At 45.1% G+C, this 22,762-nt stretch overlaps 1 protein-coding gene across 1 annotated transcript in view; it reads right to left on the bottom strand.

The window, feature by feature from the left end:
- Window positions 1-8,691, bottom strand: part of calb2a (calbindin 2a) — a 166,729-nt gene extending 158,038 nt beyond the window's left edge. Inside the window, exons 1-2 of the mRNA XM_048606127.1 lie at window positions 8,580-8,691; window positions 7,915-7,991 (exon numbers count right to left, since the gene is read on the bottom strand). Of these exons, the coding sequence (XP_048462084.1) occupies window positions 7,915-7,991; window positions 8,580-8,670 (168 nt within the window). The 5' untranslated portion in view covers window positions 8,671-8,691. The remainder of the gene's footprint in view (window positions 1-7,914; window positions 7,992-8,579) is intronic.
- Between the last annotated feature and the right edge of the window lie 14,071 nt (window positions 8,692-22,762).

Below are 22,762 nucleotides of genomic sequence, written 5' to 3' on the forward strand. Positions count from 1 at the left end.
TCAGGAATCTCAGAGGGGTATTGAGGCGGTGGAGGGGAGGAGTCGGGGCCCAGCTTTTTCCGTGGGCTATCATTGAGGTGAGAGCCCCCCTATCCTGTGCTGCTTGTTGCCTTGTGGAGTGGGAGATGGAGAATGGTATAGGGAGGTGGTGAGCCCTGTGATCCAGTTACTAAAGGACTGCTCGACTCTCTCTCAGAGCACAGTTCAAATGAAGGAGGCTGGAGTTCATCACCTCTGGGCAGGAACTGTCAATCCTTTTCGAGGGTCCCGACTCTAATATTAAAAAGGCACTTCTGGTCTGTAAAAACATCATCCTCGGGATGTACAGTGTCACTGGTCAGGCCACCATTTCTTATCCATCCCTGATTACTATGCACAAGATGATGGTGTGCTGCTTATAGTCCCTGAGGTGTAGAGATACCCACAATGCCCTTAGGGAAGGAATTCCAAGATTTTGACCCAGCGGCAGTAAAGGAATGGCAATATATTTCTAAGTCAGGATGGTGAGTGATTTGGAGGGGGAACTTACACACATTGGTGTTCTGATATATCTGCTGCCCTTGTCCTTCTTGATGTAACGTGCTGTCTAAGGAGCCATGGTGAATTACTGCAGTGCGTCCTATAGATGGTACACAAATGCTGCTACTGAGTGTCAGTGGTGGAGGGAAGAAATGTTGAAGGTGTGAGATGGGTGCCAATTAATTGTCCTCAGTGGTGATGAGCTTCTTGGGTGTTGTTGGAGCTGCACCCATCCAGGCAAGTGGGGAGCATTCCATCGCAGTCCTGAGTCATGCCCTGTAGACATGGACAGGCTATGGGGAGTCAGGAGGGAGTTACTCGCCACAGTATTCCTAGCCTCTGACCTACTCCTGTAGCCACTAAATGTATTGCTGATCCAGTTGAGTTTATGGTCAATGGGTGTTGACCATGGGTTCTGGTCACTCCCAGGGTATTGAAAGTGGCAGATTCAGTGATGGTGACATGATTGAATGACAGGGGGCAGTGGTTAGATTGTCTCTTATTGGTGAAAGTCATAGCCTGGCATTTGTATGGCATGAATATTACTTGCCATTTGTCAGCCCAAGCCTGGATATTGTCCAGATCTTGTTGCATTTGAACACTGACTGCTTCAGTATCTGAGGACTTGCGAATGGTGCTGAACATTGTGCAATCATCGGCGAACATCCCCAATTCTGACCTTATGATGGAGGGAAGGTCATTGATGAAGCAGCTGAAGATGGTTGGGCCTAGGACACTACCCTGAGGAACTCCTGCAGAAGATGTCCTGGAGCTTAGACAACTGACCTCCAACAACCACAACCATCTTCCTATGTGTCAAGTATGATTTGAGCTAGTGGAGAGTTTGCCCATTGATACCCATTGATTCCAGTTTTGTTAGGGCTCCTTGATGTCAAGGGCTGTCTCTCTCACCTCCCCTCTGGAATTCAGCTCTTTGGTCCGTGTTTGAACCAAGGCTGTAATGTGGGCATTTCACATCTGATATTTTTGTTTCCTGCCAGGTTCATTCAAATGTTATTGGGGACTGTTAGGTTTGTTGTGAGTGGTGGAGGAGGTGAGGACTAGTTTCAGTTTTATTTTCCATTCTGAATATTTTTTGAAGGGCCCACTCTTGCCATTTTGATTTTAAATGAGGTCGCTTTAGTTGGTGGGGAGGTTGGGGGGGTGGGATCTGAGTTTCATCTGATTTTTTGGTGCACATCAGTTTCCTTCTGTTTCTTTGGCAGGTTGAGGGTTATGATTTTTCCCATGGTTAACTGCAAGCCATAATGTAATTTCTCATCTTGGGCCTTTGCCAGTGACCAATGTCTTCCTAATCTTAATCTGGGTGGTGAGATCTGTTTGATTCTGATCCTGGGGCTCAATGTCCCTCTGGTTTGATCCCATGGGGATCACCTGCCAGTTTGCAACTGATGCTAGTCCCATTTTTGGGAGCCCTCATTGTTGGTCAATGCAGCAGGGACACCTCCTGTTCCTTCAAAGGGATGGACCACAAAAATTGGTATCCGTGGTCACACATGAACAATGGCCATGGTTGAGCTGAGGAATGAGAACTGGAGATAACATTGAGTAAGGATCCTTCACATCCTAGAAATTGACAAAAGTCGATGTGATGGGTTGAAGGGCCTGTTTCTATCCTGTAGATCTCTAAGACTCTATAACTGAGCCATTGGTCTTCCACAAGAATACACACTGCTCACGATAGTACCTTGAAGGACCTCTCTCCAAGGGTTCTGCAGCTCAGGTAGACATGGTGAACAGGAGAGGAGGTTAATTTAACCAACCAGTAGGGAAACTGGTAAGATTGGATATGCTTTGACACCGCATCCAATAATACACCCCTCTTTGGTCACAGACCTGTGTCTGTCTAGTTTGCCAATGGTTGTCTGGAAATACCTACAATGCAGATCAATGACAAATTTCATTCAGTTAGAGACAAAAATGTAGAATAACTTCCCTGAGTGGATCTTTAAACAGTAAGGAAAGGCGTATGAGGAGATCTGACTGAATGCTTCATCAGAAATGTGAGTTTTGAGAAAGGTTTTTAAGATGGCAATGGATGGAGCAAGGGGGAAGAGGTTCTGGGGCAGGTTAGTGGTGTGGATAAGGGTTTCAGCAGTGCTGGGAGTGGTGTAGGAGTGCAGCCAGGCAATATTAAGGAGCTAACGGTATTGAATGGGATATTGGAATATTCAAATGCCCTAGATGTTATACGGCTGGTTTATCTTGAACATGCGGTCAACGGAGGCAAAGAGGTTGGTGGGGACTGAAATCATGGCTTCTGTTTTCCCAATCTTCAATCGGATAAGATTTTGGCACCTTCGTGATTTCATGTTGGAAGGGGAGAATGTTTGCCGTCAAGGGGATCTAGGAAACCTAAAATAGTTCAATTTTAAATGCAATTGTTTACATTTCACCTTTGGATCAAATTTTAAGAATGCGAAGAAATTAGGAACAGAGATAGATTATTCAGCACCCCACCAAAATCACAATCTATACTTTAAATCCATTCATCTGCCTCGATTCCAGATCCTTTAATACTCTTAATTGACAAAATCCATTGACCCTTGATTTAAAATAATTAACTGAGTCACAGCATCTCTTGTGTTTTATTCCTTTAAATGGGAATAATTTTTGCCTTCTCCCATCTTTCACACGAAGAAATCTTCCCTCAGAAATAGCTTGTCTCTCTGATACAATTTAATCTCCTATCTGGACCATTGGTCTCATTCTGGTGGATCTGTGCCGCTGTGACAGGGATCCAGAACGTAAACATTAAAAAGCTATTTTTTAGTGGCAGATGCAAATCCACAAACAACATTACACACCCTAAAAGGCCAGTCAGCAGCAATTTGGAGGAGAACCTTATACAAACAGAACTACCAGAAATAATGTTGGAAAGCCCTGGAGTCACATGGAATGCAGAGACAGTTGGGCGGGGGTGGTAACAGACACTGATACAGAAGGGAGCAAAACAGTGCCAAGCTAGAATAAGATCAGTCGATCGTTGACTGGGTGAAGGAGATGCTAACATTAACCTATGATTTAGAATGAGCACCTGTTTCTTATATTTATATGAAATCAGATTGTAATCTGGATAATGAGATGCTAATGTAATTAAAAGTGGGTATAGAGATACTGCTTTTTATCTGTATTCCTCAGCGTTTTCACTCTGACTAGTCGGGAGTAAACTCCCTGCATACAGTTGGTTGACAACTATAGTTGATCACTAGAGTAACCATGGAAATGGCTGCCCTTTTCCCCATGTTCATAGATCCTTTCCAAAGTGCAGTGGGTCAAGTACTCCAGACCAATTTTCATCGGTCACAGTACGACTCAAATCTCAGTCCCTCTGTCTTTGCCCCTTTAATCTTCCCGGCTCTTGGAAAACCCACCGAATCCCTGGTCACTACAAGCTCCAGTCTCTCACTGAGACCCACTACATTGACTTTTGACCCGCCCCTGGTTCCTAGTCACCCCGTCAGCGACAAAGGAAGCCTGGCCTCTGTCCCATCCTCTCACACTGATTGTAACCAGCAACGGACTCTCAGGAAACAAAACCACTTTACAGGACCACACCACCCACCCCAGCCCCCCACACCCCCACCCCCTCCAAGGCAGACAACATCGAAAAGCCTATTTTTCCTCCCGTGCCACCCTTGAAGGGAGTCAGATTATACAAGAACATTGCAGATTAGACGCATGAGCAACACTCAGGTACATCACAGTGTAAAGTGAATCTAGAGGGATCGCAGTGAAATCCATTCGTGCTGAAGTTCATTCAATATCCTGACAGTCCCACATTCTGCAAAGGGTTTATTCCTCACTCCTCTCCCTGACAGACTTTGCAACAACAAGGGCTTGGGTTTATCTGGCACCTTTAATGTGGTGAAACAATCAGAGGCACTTCACAGGAGTGCATTGTAATCCACCTTTGAGAAGCAGATGACCAAAAGCTTTGATAGAAAATAGATTTTATGGAGTATTTTTAAAGCGGGAAATAGAGGTAGAGAGGCAGGACGATTCAGGGGGTGAATTCCAGAGTTTTGGGTCCTTAGCAGCTCCACCAATGGTAGTTAGCAAGAAGCCTGACTGGAGGAGCTCAGATTATCTTGGAGGGTTGTAGGACTGGAGGAGGTAGAGACGGCTGAGGCCAAGGAGGGACTTGAAAACAAAAATGAGAGTTACAAAAATCAACATGTTACTTGACCAACGTAGGTCAGCGAGCACAGCAATGATAGAGGAAATAGGACTTGATGGGTGCCAAGAGTTTTGGATGACCTCAGGTTTATGGCAGGGGCAGATTGCCAGCGTTTTGTTGGAAAAGTCATGCCTGGAGATAACTGGGACATGAATAAGGGGGAGATGGGGAACGGGGCAGGGAGGGGGGGCGCGGTGGGTGGTTTACAAAGGGTGGAAACTGAAGCAATCCTGGTGATGGTGTAAATATGAGGTCAGATGTTCAGCTCAGTCTCAGATGTGAGGCCAAAGCTTCAAAGTTACAACCTCAAACAGTTGTCAAGGACAGGGGTAGAGTTGGTGGCCAGGGTTCTGAGGATGTGACAAATATTATGAACACCTTATTTCTTGTTTGGGAATGTGGACACACAGAAACAGTATTGAACAGGAAAAGACCACTTGCTCCAGTCAGTCAGACAATCCCACACAATACCTGTCCAGGTATACCCTTCATTGGCAAACTGTAGTACCTCATGTATTTCAGAATTTGCACTTTCCACTCCACAGTATCCAAACTACATCTCCTGGGACAGGAGGGTAAAAGAACAAATAAAGACATAGGGACCAATCTGGGGAAAGAATATGAAAATTCCTGTCTGATCCCACCAAGGTGATCCCAACAGGAGCTGACTTCCTGCCCTCAGTCTTCCTGTACCCATCCCAATCGTTGTGTCTCAAATCAGAGCCCCACTCAGTATCTGTTAGCAGAGTCACTAGATCAGCTGCTCTGTGCCTTGAAACGTCAACGCACTCTCCCAATTTTTCACCTCCACGCCCCACCCACTCACTCCCCCTCCCCCTGACTGACAGCGCAACCCATTCACTGAGTGAACATCACCTCACCACACCCACCTCGCACCCCATGTACTGCCCAAGGGCACTGATGCCAGTTGGTAAGGCCTTTCTGTTGTTCAATCGGAGAACAGACAATGGAGACTGCCTATCGCTCATTTACCAATATGGCTATGGGAGAGCCTGCAGAGTGTCTCACTGTGTCAGTGGAGTTGGAGATGTCCCAGTGAGCTGCAGGTCCAGTATGAATGAGGACACAGTCAGCCGAGCCTGCAGAATGAGCATGCCCACCCCAGATGATCAGGGAGGATGGGTTGGGGGTGGGGGGGATAGTGGGGGGTGGTGGGAGTCGGTTCTGATCAGATAGGGTGCGGGTGGTGCTGATGTTGTCTGCCAGGTTGCCTCTCCCTGTCTTTCTCATCCATTCTCTCACTTCCTATCTCTCAGCCTCTCTCTCTCTCGTTCTATCTCGGTCTATTTTTCTCTTTTTCAGGTCAGGGTGTGGAGCATCTAGAAGCTTCATTAACCCACCCCCACTGAACAACAGGCTGAACTGCAGGGAGATCTGAAACATTAAATAATCTTTCCCTGACACACACTGACAAACCTGCTGTCAATTTACTGATTTCATATCTCCCAGTATTCTCTTTTTTCTCAGCTTCTTATTAATATCTGCTGTCAGAACAAGATTCTTTCACATCAATCTAACGGCATTCAGGAGAAGGTGAATGGAGGTCATTATTTATGTCTTTCTTTTCTCCATCTGGCTGTTGTTCTGTCTTCCTCAGAGACTATCCATCTTATCTATCAGGCTCAATCTCTATCTAACAACCTATTTGTCCGTCTGGTAGGGTCTCTCTCTCTCTCTTTCTCATCCATCCTCACCCAGACACTCACTTCCCAATTCAAAATACCTCTCTCTCACTGTATTTGTCTCTTTCTTCAGTGCCTCTGACTGTCTGTTTTCTCACTGTCTGCTGGTTTCTTTTGTAATTTTTTTCATTTTTCTTGTTTCTGTCTCTTTGTCCCTTGCTATGTCACTGTAAATACCTCTCCCTCCCTCTCAGTGCCTTACCTTCTCACATTTAAACAAGACAGAATGCATTTGTCTCTCTCTGTTGGTCTGTCTCTGCCCCTTCCTCTCAGTTGGCTTTACCTGTAGTGTGTGTATCTCTGCTGAATTCGCTTTGTGTCTCTGTTTTTTTCATAGTCTTTCTCAATCTGTCTCGGTCCCCTTCTCTCTGGCTGATTGCTCAGGTCATGCTCACACTGTTGTTCATCACTGCTTCTATTGCTGTCTTTCTTTTTGTATCTGCATGTTTTCTCTCTCTCTCTCTCTCTACACAGATCTCCCTGTCTAATCCCTGTCTCTGTCTACACTCAGCTCTCCCTGTCTAATCCCTGTCTCTCTCTCTACACTCAGCTCCTTCTGTCTAATCCCTGCCTCTCTCAGCACTCAGCTCTCTCTCTCTCTATAATCAGCTCTCCCTAATTGCTCTCTCTGTCTCTAAACTCAGCTCTCTCCCTCTAACCTCTGCCTCTCTTACACTCAACTCTCTGTGTCTAGTCTTGGTCACTCTCTACACTCAGTTCTCTCTCTCTCCTTCCCGTCTGTCTATACCCAGCTCTTTCTTTCTCTAATCTCTCTCTCTACGGTCAACTCTGTGTCTAATCTCGGACATTCTCAACACTCAGCGCTCTCTATCTCTCAACATTCAGGTCTCCCTGTCTAATCCCTGTTTCTCTCTTTCTGCATTCAGCTCTCCCTAATTCCTGTCTCTCTCTACATTCAACTCTCTCTCTAATCCCTGACTCTCTACACTCAACTCTCCCTGTCTAATCCCTGTCTCTCTCTACACTCAGCTCCTACTGTCTAATCCCTGTCTCTCTCTCTCTCTCAACATGCAGGATTCCTTGTCTAATCCCTGTCTCTCTCTCTCTACACTCTGCTCCCTCTCTCTAATCCCTTTATCTCTCTCTCTCTACACTCAGCTCTCTCTCTAATCCCGCTCTCTCTCTACACTCAGCTCTCTCTCTCTCTCTAATCCCTGTCTCTCTCTACACTCAGCTCCTACTGTCTAATCCCCGTCTCTCTCTACACTCAGCTCTATCTCTAACCCCCGTCTCTCTCTACACTCAGCTCCTATTGTCTAATTTCTACATCTCAGCTCTGTATAGTCCTCACTCTCTGCTGTGTCTGCGTCAATCTCTCTCGGTTTCTAACACCTCGGTTTCCCTGTGTCCCCCGTACGTGATGTCAGTCCCTCACGCCGTCAGAAGTCTGAGCAAAATGAATCTGTCTCCCAGTAGACAGCAACTTTAAAAAGCAGCGGAGTAAGGGAGCTGTGAGAAACGTATACTCACCACACCGGCCCCTCTCCTCACTCGCTGCAGTTCCCGAATGAAGTTCTCCAGCTCTTTCCCTTCAATGTAGCCATTCCCTGTACAACAGAAAGAGGCACGGTTAGCCAGCTGTTATCTCAGACACATCCCTAACAGAGACGAGGTGACTGCTGAGGATTTTAACAAAGGGCGAACCCCACTGTCTGGCACAGGGATGCGTCTGGGAACTTGTTGAAATGAGGCGTGTAAACAGTAACTCAGCAACCAGTCCCATCCTGAAATGTCTGGGTGCAGCCTCTATCTCCAGCCGGAAAGATATTTCTCTATCCTCCTCCTTAACAACTCCAGCAAGGCAATACATCACTGCAAAGTTTTATCTCGTGTATTTTTTTTGGAGGAAAGCAATAGAAACCTCTTCATTCAAGTGTAAATTCTTTTGGCAAATTGCTAAAAGCTCCAAATTCTGAGGCAGTTAGCAACCAGAGAATTGCTAACAAAATTGCAACTCTCAAAATTACAACTAACCCCTGTGCTGTATTTAAAAAAAAACACACGTTCGGTTCACGAGTGGATTGTAAATTATTTCTAAAAAATAGATAATATTAGTTTGCTCAATGATTAGTATTTCATTCAAAAATGTTTTTCTTTAAAAAAAAATTTTTTTTGCAAATAGATATTGAGCTCACCGTCTGCATCATAATGCTTCCAGATTTCCAGGAACTGGGAGGCGGTGAGTTCAGCTAGGTTCAGGTAAGGTGGCTGTTGTTTACCGGCCATCCTTGCTCGTACTGCCAGTGTTAAGATCCCTCTTTAAAATGCTCAGGACCTGCGGCTGAGCTCCGGCTTTTTATCCCCTCGGAGCCGCAGTCCCTCCCTAAGCCTGCAGGGGCCGCCCCTGCCTTCAGCGCCGGCGACCTGGGACTTGTAGTCCACTGCAGTTACTACCCTCTCCAATCGGATGCCTTGCATAAAGGTGCTGGAGAAGCAGCAAACTTCCAGCCAGCTCCCACAGCGTGAAAGAGACTGCCTCTCTCCAAGGGATCCGCCTGAGGTCTAACGGGATTCCCAGGCTGCTGAGGTCCTCCACTGGGCTGCATGTGGGACACCCCATCATGCCTCAGAGACATCATTTGGCAAACACTTGCAATAAAGACTGTGGACATCGTGGCTTCAGTTAATTTAAGATTGCAGGGATGTCGCCTGGACTGGAGGGTGTGAGTTATAGGGAGATGCTGAAGCTAGCTACCATCCATTCCTATAAAGAGTGCCCAGACCCAAAACCTTAACTCTTGATTTCTCTCCACAGATGCTGCCAGACCTGCTGAATTTTTCTAGCAATTTCTGTTTTTGCTTCTGAATAGGCTGGGGCTTAGTTTTCCCCTGGAGCGTCGGAGGCTGTGGAGTGACCTTACAGAGGTTTATAAAATTGTGAGGGCCATTGATAGGGTGAATAGCTAAGGTTTTTTTCCCCAGGGTGGGGGAGTCAAAAACTAGAGGGCATAGGTTTAAGGTGAGAGGAGAAAGATTTACAAAGGGACCTGAGGGGTAACTGTTTCACACAGAGGGTGGTGCGTGTGTGGAATGAGCTGCCAGAGGAAGTGGTGGAGACTGGTACAATTACAACATTTAAAAGGCATCTGGATGGGTTAATGAATGGGAAGAGTTTAGAGGGATATGAGCCAAATGTTGGCAAATGGGACGAGATTAATTTAGGATATCTGGTCGGCATGGACGAGTTGGACCGAAGGGTCTGTTTCCGTGCTGTATGACTCTATGGCTTGCAGCTTAGTTGCTGATTACCGGCTGTCTCTGAGCATGTTGGACATTTGCAGGAATCCTTAACAGGGAGCCCTGCAGCCATAGTTGACTTTGCCAAGGTCTGGAGCAGACCATTTGCTCCTTTTCACTATAACAGCTGACATCCACTGGCTGCAGCAAATAGAGCTGAGAGAGCGAATCAGGTACATTGTACACAGAGGTCGGGGCGGGATTTAGGGGGTGGTGTGTAGGAAGACTGAAGAGGAGCACTACTTACCCGGGGTCTTCAGGCAACTCTTCACGCACCTCCTACTGTGAAGCCAGGAGCAGTGTGCTTGTTGGGTAGTCTGCAGTTCTCCCACTTCACAGAACCTCGGGGGAAAGCAGGCCCACAGTCTCAGAGATGCATGAGGGAGAGGATGGCACTGCCTGTGGACATGATGGTGACTGCGCATGGAAGAGGTGAGGCAGTATATCGATCTTACAGTTTATCTTTCATCCCCACGTCCAGGAGGCGACAGAGACCCATGTGCCACAAGCGGAGGGTCTCCCACAAGCTTCCCTCTGCGCAGACAACTTGTTAGCAGGATCCCCTGTAATGCAGGATGCCCCTTCCATTGCATGCATGCTACTTTTGCAGTCACTGCATCTTTAATATTGGAAGGTCCTGAGCCTGGTGTTGTTTGCCCCTTCAGTGTGCTGCGAAGCCCAGTGAAACATGCTGATGGATGCCTGCTATCCTGGCAGTAGTCCTGACTGCCCAGTGCTATGCCAACAAAGGCCATGCCCTTTACAGCTGGCTGCTGACTCCCTCCACAACCCAAGTGCACACCATTGGCACTGGTGTGTTGAGAGGCAGGCTGCCACAAGGAACAGACAACCAGGGCATTGAAACAACTGTTGTGTTCCCTGCATTGAGTTACTTTACCTCTCTGAATCTCGTCCATAGTTCCATCCCAATGATTGCAGTACAGCTGGTTAAAGGCAGTCAGTGGCTGGGGAAAATGCAGATCATTTCATAGTCTCATCTCAAACTACTCTGAGCTTTAAAGGCCAGGTGTGGGACCAGCTTGGCACGGGCAGGAGCAGTCTAAGCTGAACTAGCACAGATGGCACAATGAATTCTGTCGTCCTGGCAGAGGGCAGCAGATTCACGCTCCACGAAGCTGAGCTAAGATCCTGTGGTTTGCAGTCAGAGCTTCTGGGCAGTGGCTGGATTTAGTAAATGTTCCCAAGGAGCCACTTTCATGCTGCAAGAAATGGGCTGTAAACTCTTGACAATGCCACGTGCCAACTTTCTGCAGGACTCCTTCCCCACTCCGGCTCAGTGACAACAGGTGGTAGTGTCAGCTCAACTCGTGCCCATCGGGATTTTTCTCCATGCTTTTTATCCAAGTGCCCGTCTGAGTTTGTGTGTGGCCTCACCCTGCAGGGTGGCATAACCTCCCCCACGTTCAGAGTGCAGCCCAGTTGGGCAGAGGGTCTCACCAGATCCCAACACAATGCCCCATCCCCCATCAGCGTGCACAATCAATAAGTAGCTACCACTCTCACATCAACATTGGAGGGGAGGGTTAGGGTAGCGCTTCTCCCTCGAGGGGTTCCATTTTCCACTCCTCGGGCTGGCCAGGTGCCTGTTCCTGGATAGAGTTGGGGTGACACCCGGAGTAATGGACTGGGCACTGGGTGCATTGTGTACCATGTATAGGCGCTAACTCAGAACGGACGAATTGAGGTGTGAGAGGGTGGGCTAGTACGGTGATTCTCAATGGGTTACGCAGCACGCCGTGATGTCTGCTCCTATTTTTTACACAAGGTTTTGCAGCTGCTGCCTGACCCCCCTGTCCCCTAACCAGTCTCACGGTGTTGTTGCCAGTCTCCCCACCCTGGCACCTCTGCTGCCCATTACAAGCCACTGCTGCTGTACAAAAGAGAGGTTCGTTTGCCGCTTGAGTGTACTGAGGTGTGTTTGGGGGAGGTGCCTGCCCCAGTTGAATAACTGAGTGAGTGCGAAACGCCCTGTCACACTGAACGTGTTGCCAGTGAGAGAAGCACAAAAACACAGGCTTGGACCGGCGCTTGTCAGAGATTGTTGATAGACGGTGAAGGCGGTGTGGTGCTGGGGTAAATGTGTGAGAGTAGAGTTACCTTTGATAGGATATGGTCTTTGATGATGACCTTGACAGTTCGAGTGAGGTTATTGATTTCTTTGGGGCATTGCAGTCAGCTCCTCTAGGTGGGGCTGTTGCCCTTGACTACCCTAGCCACGTGGCCCCCATTGGCTGCACCATTTGTGTTCGGAAGTCCACTTGGCTCCTTCTATCTGACTTTGGCACTTAAAACATCCAGCCCAGCATCCGAGAACATGCCCCCTCCCCCTCCCTACACCCCGGTCAGCCGCACCATTCCAGCTGGGTCCGTATCTGTCACCGCCAGAATGCAGCTCCCCTTTAAGAGATGCAGCTCAGCTTTAACTGATATGGGCCCTGCACAAACTTGAGAGGCAGATGTCGTGGGCAGACATTTGGCACACCAACGCCTCGACTTCCTCAGGAGGCTAGGGAAATTCGGCATGTGCGCAAGGATTCTTACCAATTATTATAGATGCACCGTAGAAAGCATCCTATCTGGATGCATCACAGCATGGTATGGCAACTGCTCTGCCCAAGAAACTACAGAGAGTTGTGAACACAGCCCAGTCCATCATGCAAACCAGCCTTCCATCATCGACTCTGTCTATACTTCGCACAGCCTCAGGAAAGCAACCAACATAATCAAAGATGCTTCCCACCCCTGGTTATACTCTCTTCCACCCTCTTCCATCAGGTGGAAGATACAAAAGTTTATATACACATATGAGGAGATTCAAGAACAGCTTCTTCCCCGCTGTTATCAGACTTTTGAACGGACTACTCAAATGTTAATTCTGATCTTGCTCTCTCTCTCTCTGTCTGCACCTTCTCTGCAGCTGTAACACTGTTTTCTGCACTCTGTCCTGCTACACTGATGCACTTTGTATGGTATGATCTGACAGTACAGCATACAAAACAACACTTTTCACTGAAAAAAAATTTTTTCTGAAGAAGGGTCTAGGCCCGAAACGTCAGCTTTCCTGCTCCTCTGATGCTGCTTGGCCTGCTGTTTTCATCCAGCACTACGCCTTGTTATCACAGAGAGAGAGGGGACTGGTGATGGTTTAACCTGAGGGTCATGACAGAGAGGTTAAGGAAGAGACTCCTTCATGACAGCGTCAGCAATGTGACCAACTTTTCTATCATATGAGTGAATTAATAAGTTCCATCAAAACAATCTCACTCTTCAAGTTTTAAATTTTGAAACAAAAGCCAAGGGATTATGATTAACACATATTAGTGTTTCTTTGCAACTGTAACATAAATGTTGAAGAGCCAACTATACTCTCAGTGCCTCCTTTCCCACTGTTGAATACGTCTGATACGAGTTTAAGTTCTTGGAAAAGTACCCCACTAGCTTCCCTAGGCTGCACTGTCATGAGTTAACTAGGAGAGTGCAGTAATGACTGTGCCTCACACTTCCACAAGCTGTCATTAAATGTATCAAACCCCAATGAGACCGCCAAAATGATGACTGACTGCCTGCAATTCACACCAGGTAACTTCACTAACTAAGAAAACAAAGTTCTATTTATGGTAATGTAACTTTAACTGGAACAATGAGAATATATATATACAACTTAAACAGCCAGCGGTCAGCGGGGTGGTGCCAAGCAGGATGGCCAGCGGGCGGAGGGCTGGTGTGGAGTGGGACGGTCAGCGGTTGTTAGGCCTGGGCCAAGCAGAGTCGGCCGGTGGCCTGGGGCTCCGTGCGGTCAACCTGTCACATATCTCAAGGCCGGTGGTGCGGGGACAGTGAGATCACATGTGGAAGGCCCACAGCATGGATAGACTGCAGGCTGTGGAAGAACTGTAACCTTTATCTTTTAAGTTTATTTCTTTATCTTCTTAATTTATACTATGAAGAATTGTAATGTAGAACTTCTAGCTTTTCTATTTATTTCTCTATTCGAGTACCTAATCTATGTTAGTACCTAGGTTTTGTGCCTATGTACTTTGTACCAAAGATGGCATCTTGTGTGGTGACATTGTACACATTTCACTGTAATCCTGTTCTTTGTACTTGAGTACACATGACAGTAAACCTAATTCTAATTCTAAACAGTACCCCTTACATACTCAATCCCAATTACGACAGATATGAAACAAAGAGTTTAACACACATTCTGTGGCTGGATAACGAATATATATACAGGGTAAACACATTTCTGAAGATGCAAAGTCTAGACCACATGTTGGCAAGTTATTTTTCTCACAGTTCTTTTGATTTTTACAATAATGATACGCCACTGTCTGTAGAGTGATTCTTTGATTTGATAATTGATCAGGTTCATCAGGGTTTCTTGGAACACCTACCCCAAAGTCACTGCCAATAATACCAACTTTGCCTGTTTTCTTGTATGAATTCTTTCTTTGAAGCTTTCTTGGTTTCCCTGTCTTTTCCTCATATGGACAGCGAGAGAGGGAGGAAGGGAGAGATGGATGCTTTCTGTCTGCAGGTTCTGGATGCTTTTTTCACCTGATTTTCTTGTCACCTAAAGCTTTTAACCCTCTGCAGCTCAACCAATCAGAAGGCTGTTGTCAGGCGGAACAAGCATTGGACCAGGACTCCAGAAGCTCAGGCTTTGCAGATGGTGAACTTTGTATTCAATAAAAATCAGTAATTAAAAGTCAGCTTAATAGCAAACATATTGTCAATTGTTGTCAAAACCCATCTGGTTTCATAATGTCCTTTAGGGAACGAAATCTGTCATCTTGACCTGGTCTGGTCTACATGTGACTCCAGACCCACAGCAATGTGGTTGACTCTTAACTGCCCTCTGGGCAATTAGGGATGGGCTATAAATGCTGGTCTGGCCAGCGATGCCCTCATCCCGTGAATCAATTACAAAAAAGATCCTTGATGCTGCTTAGGCTTGAATTTTTCCTTTTATTGTTTCCAAAACAACAATGTTGTTTTGCACAGCTCAATAATACACACAGTCCAACAAAAGGAAATATCTAGAGATAGCAAGAACTGCAGAGGTTGGAGTCAGAGTCAACACAGTGTGGAGCTGGAGGAACACAGCAGGTCAGGCAGCATCAGAGGAGCAGGAGAGTTGATGTTTCGGGTTTACAACCTTCATCAGGGTCTCTTGGAACACCTACCCCAAAGTCACTGCCAATAATACCAACTTTGCCTGTTTTCTTGACAAATCTATCAAAGGTGCAGCTCGTGTGCTGAAGTTAGGCACAAAGTTCTGACAAAAACCACAATTCATTGAAATCTCATGATTTCCTGGTTCAATTTAGGAACAGAGAATTTGATTAGAATCTTCACTTTTGCTAGTGTTGGCGATGCCTTCCCTTGTCCTACGATGTTGTGAATTCACTATTTGGCATGATTTATTACTAAGCCAGCTAACAGTAACTGCTTAAACAGGTCTTTTAATTGGTTTACATGCTGTTCCCAGGTGTTACGGTATATTATGATATCGACATAGTGAGGCACTTTAGCTATGACTAGATTTGTGAATCCTTGGTATGCAGCTGGTTTTTAAACTCCAATTACATAAGTTGACATTGATATAATCCATTTGGTGTAACAAAAGCTGATATCTCTTTAGCTTTTGATGTTTATGATGCTTACCAGTACCCCTTTAATAGATCAATCTTAGAAAGGAATGAGGTTCTGCTAACTATAATAATACAATCTTCTAACTGCAGAATTCTTTATGAATCTGTTTTCATTACAGATAAGAACATAACATAAGAAATAGGAGCAGGAGTAGGTCATTTGACCCCTCAAGCTTGCCTTGTCATTCAACAAGATCATGTTTGATCCACTCCAGAGCTCAACTCTTCTTTCATGCTAGTTCAGCACAGCCATCAACTCTCTAATATTTCAAAAATCGATCTTGAATCTTCAATACCACTTGTGACTCCTTAAGTACCAATGCAGTTCATCTCCAATATGACAAGACCTGGACAATTTCCAGACTTGGGCTGATAAATGGGAAATAACATCTGTGCACACAAATATCAGACAATGACCATCTCCAACAAGAGAAAGTCTAATCATTGTCCCATGTCATTTACTGGTGTTATCATCAATGAATCCCTCACTATGAACATCGTGGGAGTTAACTCTTGAGTAGAAACTGGACTCACTACATAAATACAGTGGCTACAAGAGCAGGTCAGAAGCTAGGAATACTTCTGACTCCTCAAAGCCTGTCCGCCATCTACAAGGCACAAGTCAGGAGTGTGATGGAATACTCCCCACTTGCCTGGATGAGTGCAGCCCCAACAACACTCAAGAAGCTTAACACCATCCAGAACAAATTGACACTATGCCCACATACATCTACACCCTTCACCACTGACATTCAGTAACAACAATGTGAATCATCTACAAGATGCACTGCAGAAATTCACCAACGCACCTCTGACAACACCTTCCAAACCCATGACCACTTCCAACTTAAAGGATAGGGCAGAGGTTACAGGGGAATGCTACCACCTCAACGTTCCCTCCAAATCACTCCCCATCCTGATTTGGAAATTTAGCGTCGCTGGGTCAAAGTTCTGGAACTCCCTCCCTGATGGCATTTAAAAACACAGTCCATCAGGGGTAAAAATCAGATTCAAATTTCACCATCTGCCATGGTGGGATTTGTACCTACACCATCAGAGCATTTACTTAGGATTATGGAATATAAGTCCAATGACTGCGCCACTACACAAACAGCTCCCCAACAGTCCAGTGCTTTTCTCTTTATTCTATCCAGAGATGCTTTTATGCACCTTTAAATGCTTTATTTTAACCACCACCAAATCACCTACCTACTGTTCTAATTCAAAGATCTGCACTTGGTCAATTCTGGAACTGTACGTTTAAACCCTTAAAAGGACAACATTCCTTACATTGGCATAATAACCTGCCTCTACCACTTCATCTGGCAGTTCATTTCACATATGAACCACCCTCTATGTGAAACAGTTGTTTCTTTTAAATCTTTCTCCCCTCACCTTACAAATATGCCCTGAGTTTTGAACTCCCCCACCTTAGGGAAAAGACCTTTGCTATTCACCTTATCTATGCTCCTTATGATTTTATAAACCTCTGTAAGGTCACCCCTCAACCTCCTACACTCCAGTGAAAAAAGTCCCAGCTTATCCATCTTCTCTTTATAACTCAAACCCTCCATTTCCGGCAACATCCTTGTAAATCTCTTCTGAACCCTCTCCAATTTAATAACATCCTTCTTGTAGCAGGGCGACCAGGACTGTACTTTTCTTCTGTTTCTGCCACAGCATAGCCCATGTCACTCAGAGAACCCGCCCAATAATTTTGTTTAGTGATGATATCATGTTGTTGATAACCGTGGCTTTCCTCAATTTGGTAACTGTCAGTTGACTCAATGTCTAAGCTTGAATTGGCAGTTGTTTCTTTTTTCAAAGTCTTTGAGTATATTTTATTTAAATGGAAGGAAAATGGGCATTATGGGTTTTCTGATAATCAGAGGTATGTACCTATAGTTAGATGATATACTTATATGAAGGAGATGTAGACATGTTATGATACGATTAGATAATACAGTCATGTGTACCGACCTAGAAAGTAGACTGAAGAAGGGTCTAGGCCCGAAACGTCAGCCTTCCTGCTCCTCTGATGCTGCTTGGCCTGCTGTGTTCATCCAGCTCTACACCTTGTTATCTCAGATTCTCCAGCATCTGCAGTTCCTACTATCTCTGAAACATATCTTATTCAATGTGTTTAGTTGTTATAAATAAATGTACCAATTTCTATCTGGGTCTTTTTTCTCAGTCTGTCTTTGAAAGATTTAAGTACACATCTGAGAGACATGAATATCCATTTCAGGGGAGAAGGATCTGATTGTCACAGTGCCGCGCTATATTGTTATATAGTTCACAGCTGGGAAAACTGTGCTCAGTCCTCCACACAAGCACACTGCTGCTCAAATAAAAAAAGAGAAAATTTGCAAAGTGCTCGGCAGGGATGACAGTAACCAACAAAGTCAACATTTCTGATCAATGACCTTGTGTCAGAACTGGAAGAAGTTAGAGATAAGGGGTTCTTTTTCAGGTTGGTGACCCGTGACCATTGGTGCTTGTGACAATACTATGGCTTTAAGAGGTGTATATTTTCCTGGTGTTTTTTTGAAGAGAGGTTTTAAGGCAGAGTTGTTGAGCTGTCTATTGAAAACTTGTAAAGTCAACAGCTTGTGAGGCGTTAGGTTTTTTTTTTAAATGTTGGAATAATAGAAACAGCCTGAATGGGTCCGGTCAAGCTCCCACAGAACCAGGACTTTTAGTTTTAGCTTTCAGCTGCTGCTGGTGGGGTCTGAAAGAAGTAGAAGCAATTTTTCCCTCTCTCAGATACAGGCAAAAGCTGGGGGGCAGTGGGGTGGGTTCTCTTCCTGCTACTGGAGTTGCATGTGAGACAATCTGTTTTCTGAATTTGCCTTTTGTCCCAGGGTGTGTTTATGGGATGTTACGATATTGGAACAGTTAATTAGTAGTAGTTGATAATATATTATTCTGTTAAGTCTTCCAATAGAGTTAAGTTGTACCAATTACTTTGTTTTTTTTTTGGAATTTTAACTATAGAGGATAAATAAAGAGTGTTTTGCTTTAAATCCCATAGTTTGACCAATCAAATTGCATCTGGAATGAAATGCCAGGCCCTCACCTTTAAAATAAGAGAAAGTTGAGTCTAGGCTATCTTCTTAATGTACTTTGAGGGGGTCTGGTCTGCTCCGTAACAAATTCCAGAGGATCAATGCTGGGACCGCAACTGTTTACAATATACATTAATGACCTGGGGGAAGGAAGTGAATGTATTGCAGCCAAATTTGCAGACAACACAAAAAATAGGTGGAAAGACAAGTTGCAAAAGGGATACAGCTTACAGAGAGATATTGATAAAGTTACTTAAGTGGGCAAAAAGTTGGCAAGTGATTAAAATGTAGGAAAATGTGAAATTGTTTATTTTGGAAGGGAGAACAAAAGAACGGAATATTATTTAAATGGAGAAAATCTGCAGACAGCTGCAACACAAAGAGACTTGGGGAGACACAGAAAGCTAGTACACAGGTGCAGCAGGCAACCTGAAAGGCGAATAGAATGTTGGCCCTTATTTCAAGGGGGTTGGAGTATAAGAATAGGGAAGTCTTACTGCAATGTACAAGGTGCTGGTGAGACCATATCTGGAGTACTGCGAGCAATTTTGGTCCCTTTATTTAAGGAAAGATTATTTCATTGGAGGCAGTTCAGAGAGAATTCAATAGGATGATCCTTCTTATGGAGGGATTGTTTTACAAGCAAAGGTTAAGCAGGTTGGGACTCTACTCACTGGAGTTTAGAAGAATGAGAGTTGATCTCATGAAACCTTAAGGGGGTTAACAGTGTAAATGCCGAGAGGATGTTTCCCCTCATGGGAGAATCTAAGACCACATGGTGCAGTCTCAGAATAAAGGGGCGCTAATTTAAGACTGAAATGAGGAGAAATTTCTTCACTCAGATGGATGAGAGTCTTTGCCCCAGAGAGCTGTGGGGGCAGGGTTGTTGTGTAAAAATTTAATGCTGAGAGAGATAGATTCTCGATCAGTCGGGGAATCAACGATTACAGGGAAAATGCAGGAAAGAGAATGTGAGGAATGTCAGATCAGCCGTGATCCTATTGAATGGTGGAGCAGGCTCAAAGAGCCAAATATCCTACTACTCCTGTTCCTGTTTCTTTCGGTCTTTGGTAACAGGTATTTCGTGAGTGGGGAAAGTGGGGAAGAGGATAAAAGAAGAAAAGGGAAAATAATTAGAGGGGAGGGCAAGAGGGGATTAAATGACAAAAGAGATAATGTACAAATCAAAAGTGGATGGAAATGGGACAAGTGAGAAAAACTTGAGAAGGCTTCATGCAGTGTAAGTGAGATCAGCAGTCACTGCCAGGAGCTCCAGAGATGATCTGAATTTTTTTTTCTTCTTTATTCATTCATGGGATGAGGGTGTCACTGGCTAGGCAGCATTTATTGCTCCATCCCTAATTGCCCAGAAGGCAGTTCAGAGTCAACCACATTGCTGTGGGTCTGGAGTCACATGTAGGCCAGACCAGGTAAGGATGGCAGTTTCCTTCCCTGAAGGACATAAGTGAACCAGATGGGTTTTTCATGACAATGGATTCATGGCCATCATTACATTCTTAATTCCAGATATTTTATTGAATTCAAATTCCACCATCTGCTGTGGCAGGATTCAAAACTAGGTCCCCAGAATGTTCTGAAGAATTTTCTGAAGAAGGGTCTAGGCCCGAAACGTCAGCCTTCCTGCTCCTCTGATGCTGCTTGGCCTGCTGTGTTCATCCAGCTCTACACCTTGTTATCCCCAGAATGTTATCTGGGTCTCTGGATTAACAGTCCAGCAATAATACCACTAGGCTATCGCCTCCTCTTCGCTGCATTCAGTGTTGAGTCCTGAAGGCTGTTAAGCTCTTCATTGAAATATTGCCACTATGGATAACCAGGACCTCTGTACCAATATAATATTTAAGGTAAGATCCTGAAGGTGTATCAATTCTTCACAACTGAAGCCAGCAGGGACCATTCTCCTCACAATGGAGCACTTTTTACAATAAGGAAAGCCTGTTAGAGCCAATTGGCCCAATTCACCTACCCCAATTCTTACCTGCCAGCTGTCTCCCCATCTCGCACTCACTGACCCAATTCTTTTACTTTCCTCCCTATTCCACCTTTTCACTTACCCACCTGCCTGCCTTCTCCTCCTCATCGCCGTCAAGCCATAAATTCCTCGTTATCTCCAGCAATATGTCAAAGATCTTCTATTCACCTTGTCCCTGGTCACTCAGTCCTAGGCTTCCCAGGTTCACAGTTTTACTTTTGCTGGGTTTGTGAGTTTCCTTTCGCCATTCTTTCCAGCTTTGTTGCTTTTAGCTTTGTTGACTCTTCTCCATCAAAGCTGGGGATTAACACTGGGGGAAACCCAACTCATTGAATGGACCAGGTCAGGTCTACAGCACACACACAGACTGACTGCCTAATTCTCTGTAGAAAGCAATTCTGTAGTGTCTTTTTCTTTCTAACTCTGGAGGAAGCAGAAAAATCTGATGTATTATTTAAGGTAACATCAGACAAGCAATGACTCAATCAAATTTAAGAACTTATTTCAGTTCTATTTTGAGTGTATACAAACAGTAAGAATGTCTGACTAACCTGATTGAGGTCTTTGATAAGGTAACAGTGAGGGCTGATGAAGGTGTAGTCAGTTCAAGTGTTGTATATATGGATTTACAAAGGGTGCTTGAGAAGACACATCATTATAGACCTAGTCTGAAGTTATAGGCACAAAGTTCTAAAGGGAAGGTGGCTATTTGATTATATAATTAATGAAGAGTCAGAGACAGAGTCGTGGTGAACTGATAGCTATGTGGCTGGGTGGTATTTCCCAGGAAACAGTAATAAGATTGTAGCTTTTTTTTGTGGTGCATAAATGTCTCGGATATAGTCAGAAATCATTCAATGTAGTATTGCACCCATAATCCATGACTCTGAGGTTTCCTCTGGATCCAATCTGAAGGTTGTACTGACATTGACCGCAAGGTTCACATATCTTTTCTTTTTATAAAAGTCTTAAGGAAAATGTATTTAATTTTTAACATAATTTTTGCCGCTTTGTTTAATTAACTCGCAAAGTTAACAAAGCAAAACTTTGTGGACAGCTCAAAATTCATCGAGTAGCAGACCATGAGCACGATAGTAGCAGACTTCAGGGGGCGTGTAAACTGACTGGTGAAATGGATAGTCACATGAAGCACGCAACTGGGTGTAGATAAGCGTAAAGTGATGCCCTTAACAAGAAACAAAACAGAGAGGCAGTATAATCTGAATGGAGAGGTCAAAGGCATAAAGATCTGGGGGCTGCACATTCTTTGCAAACTATACCGCAAATTGAAAGGCTTCTGATAAAGTGTGGAGGGTACTTATTTTTGAAATAGTGACATTGAATAGAAAACAAAGAAGTCGTATTAAATATTTGCAGATCTCTGGTTCGGCCCCAGCTGGTTTACTGCGTTTAATCCTGGAGACCACACTTTAGGAAGAACATAAGAGCTGGAGTAGACCATTCAGCCCATTGAGCGTGCTATACCCATCAACGAAGTCATGGCTAATCTTCGACATAAACATGATTGTCCTGCACTGTCCCCGTATTCCTTGATGTATTTAAACATGCAGAAATCTATTGATCTCAGATTTCAGCATACCCAGTGACTGAGTCTCCACAAATGCCCTCCCCCCACTTCCCCATTTCTTCATCTACCCTAACAAGACCTAGAATGCGTGCACATGTTTGAATCACTCATCTAAACTTCAGGCCCAGTCTATATTTAATATTCCACCATGGGACAATCCCTTCGAGCCACGAATCAGTTTGGTGAATTTTTGTGGCACTCTCTGCACATCAAGGCCCTACAGGGGATGCAGGAGGACACCAAGATGGTGGCAACGGTAGCAGGGGTAGGTAGTATTCAGGCACCTGGGCCCCGTCTGCTTCTTATCACCAGGCCTGCTGCCCCCTTCTTTCCTTTTCTCAGGTTTTTTTCCTGTAACCTCAAATTCATCTTAACCTCTTTAAGAGGCTTTGGTTGAGGAAGGAGGCTCCAAGAGGCAGCTGCAGCAGAGAATGTGGCCTGGATCCAGCCGTTCCTCGTAGCTGCTCCAGTGGCAGTTGAAGGCGAGGTGGGTCCAGGCCCGGGATTCCAATGGCCCAGGTTACCTCGGGGCTTCTGTCGGTCAGTCTGCGACTCTTGTGTGGTGTTTACTTCAGCATTTTCTTCGGGGTGGCACAGTGGCTCAGTGGTTAGCCCTACTACCTCACAGCACCAGGAACCCGGGTTCAATTCCAGCCTCGGGCGACTGTCTGTGTGGAGTTTGCACGTTCTCCCCGTGTCTGCGTGGATTTCCTCTGGGTGCTCTGGTTTCCTCCCACAGTCCAAAGATTTGCAG

The sequence above is a fragment of the Rhincodon typus genome, chromosome 15, assembly GCF_021869965.1.
Source record: "Rhincodon typus isolate 14 chromosome 15, sRhiTyp1.1, whole genome shotgun sequence".
Taxonomy (NCBI): domain Eukaryota; kingdom Metazoa; phylum Chordata; class Chondrichthyes; order Orectolobiformes; family Rhincodontidae; genus Rhincodon; species Rhincodon typus.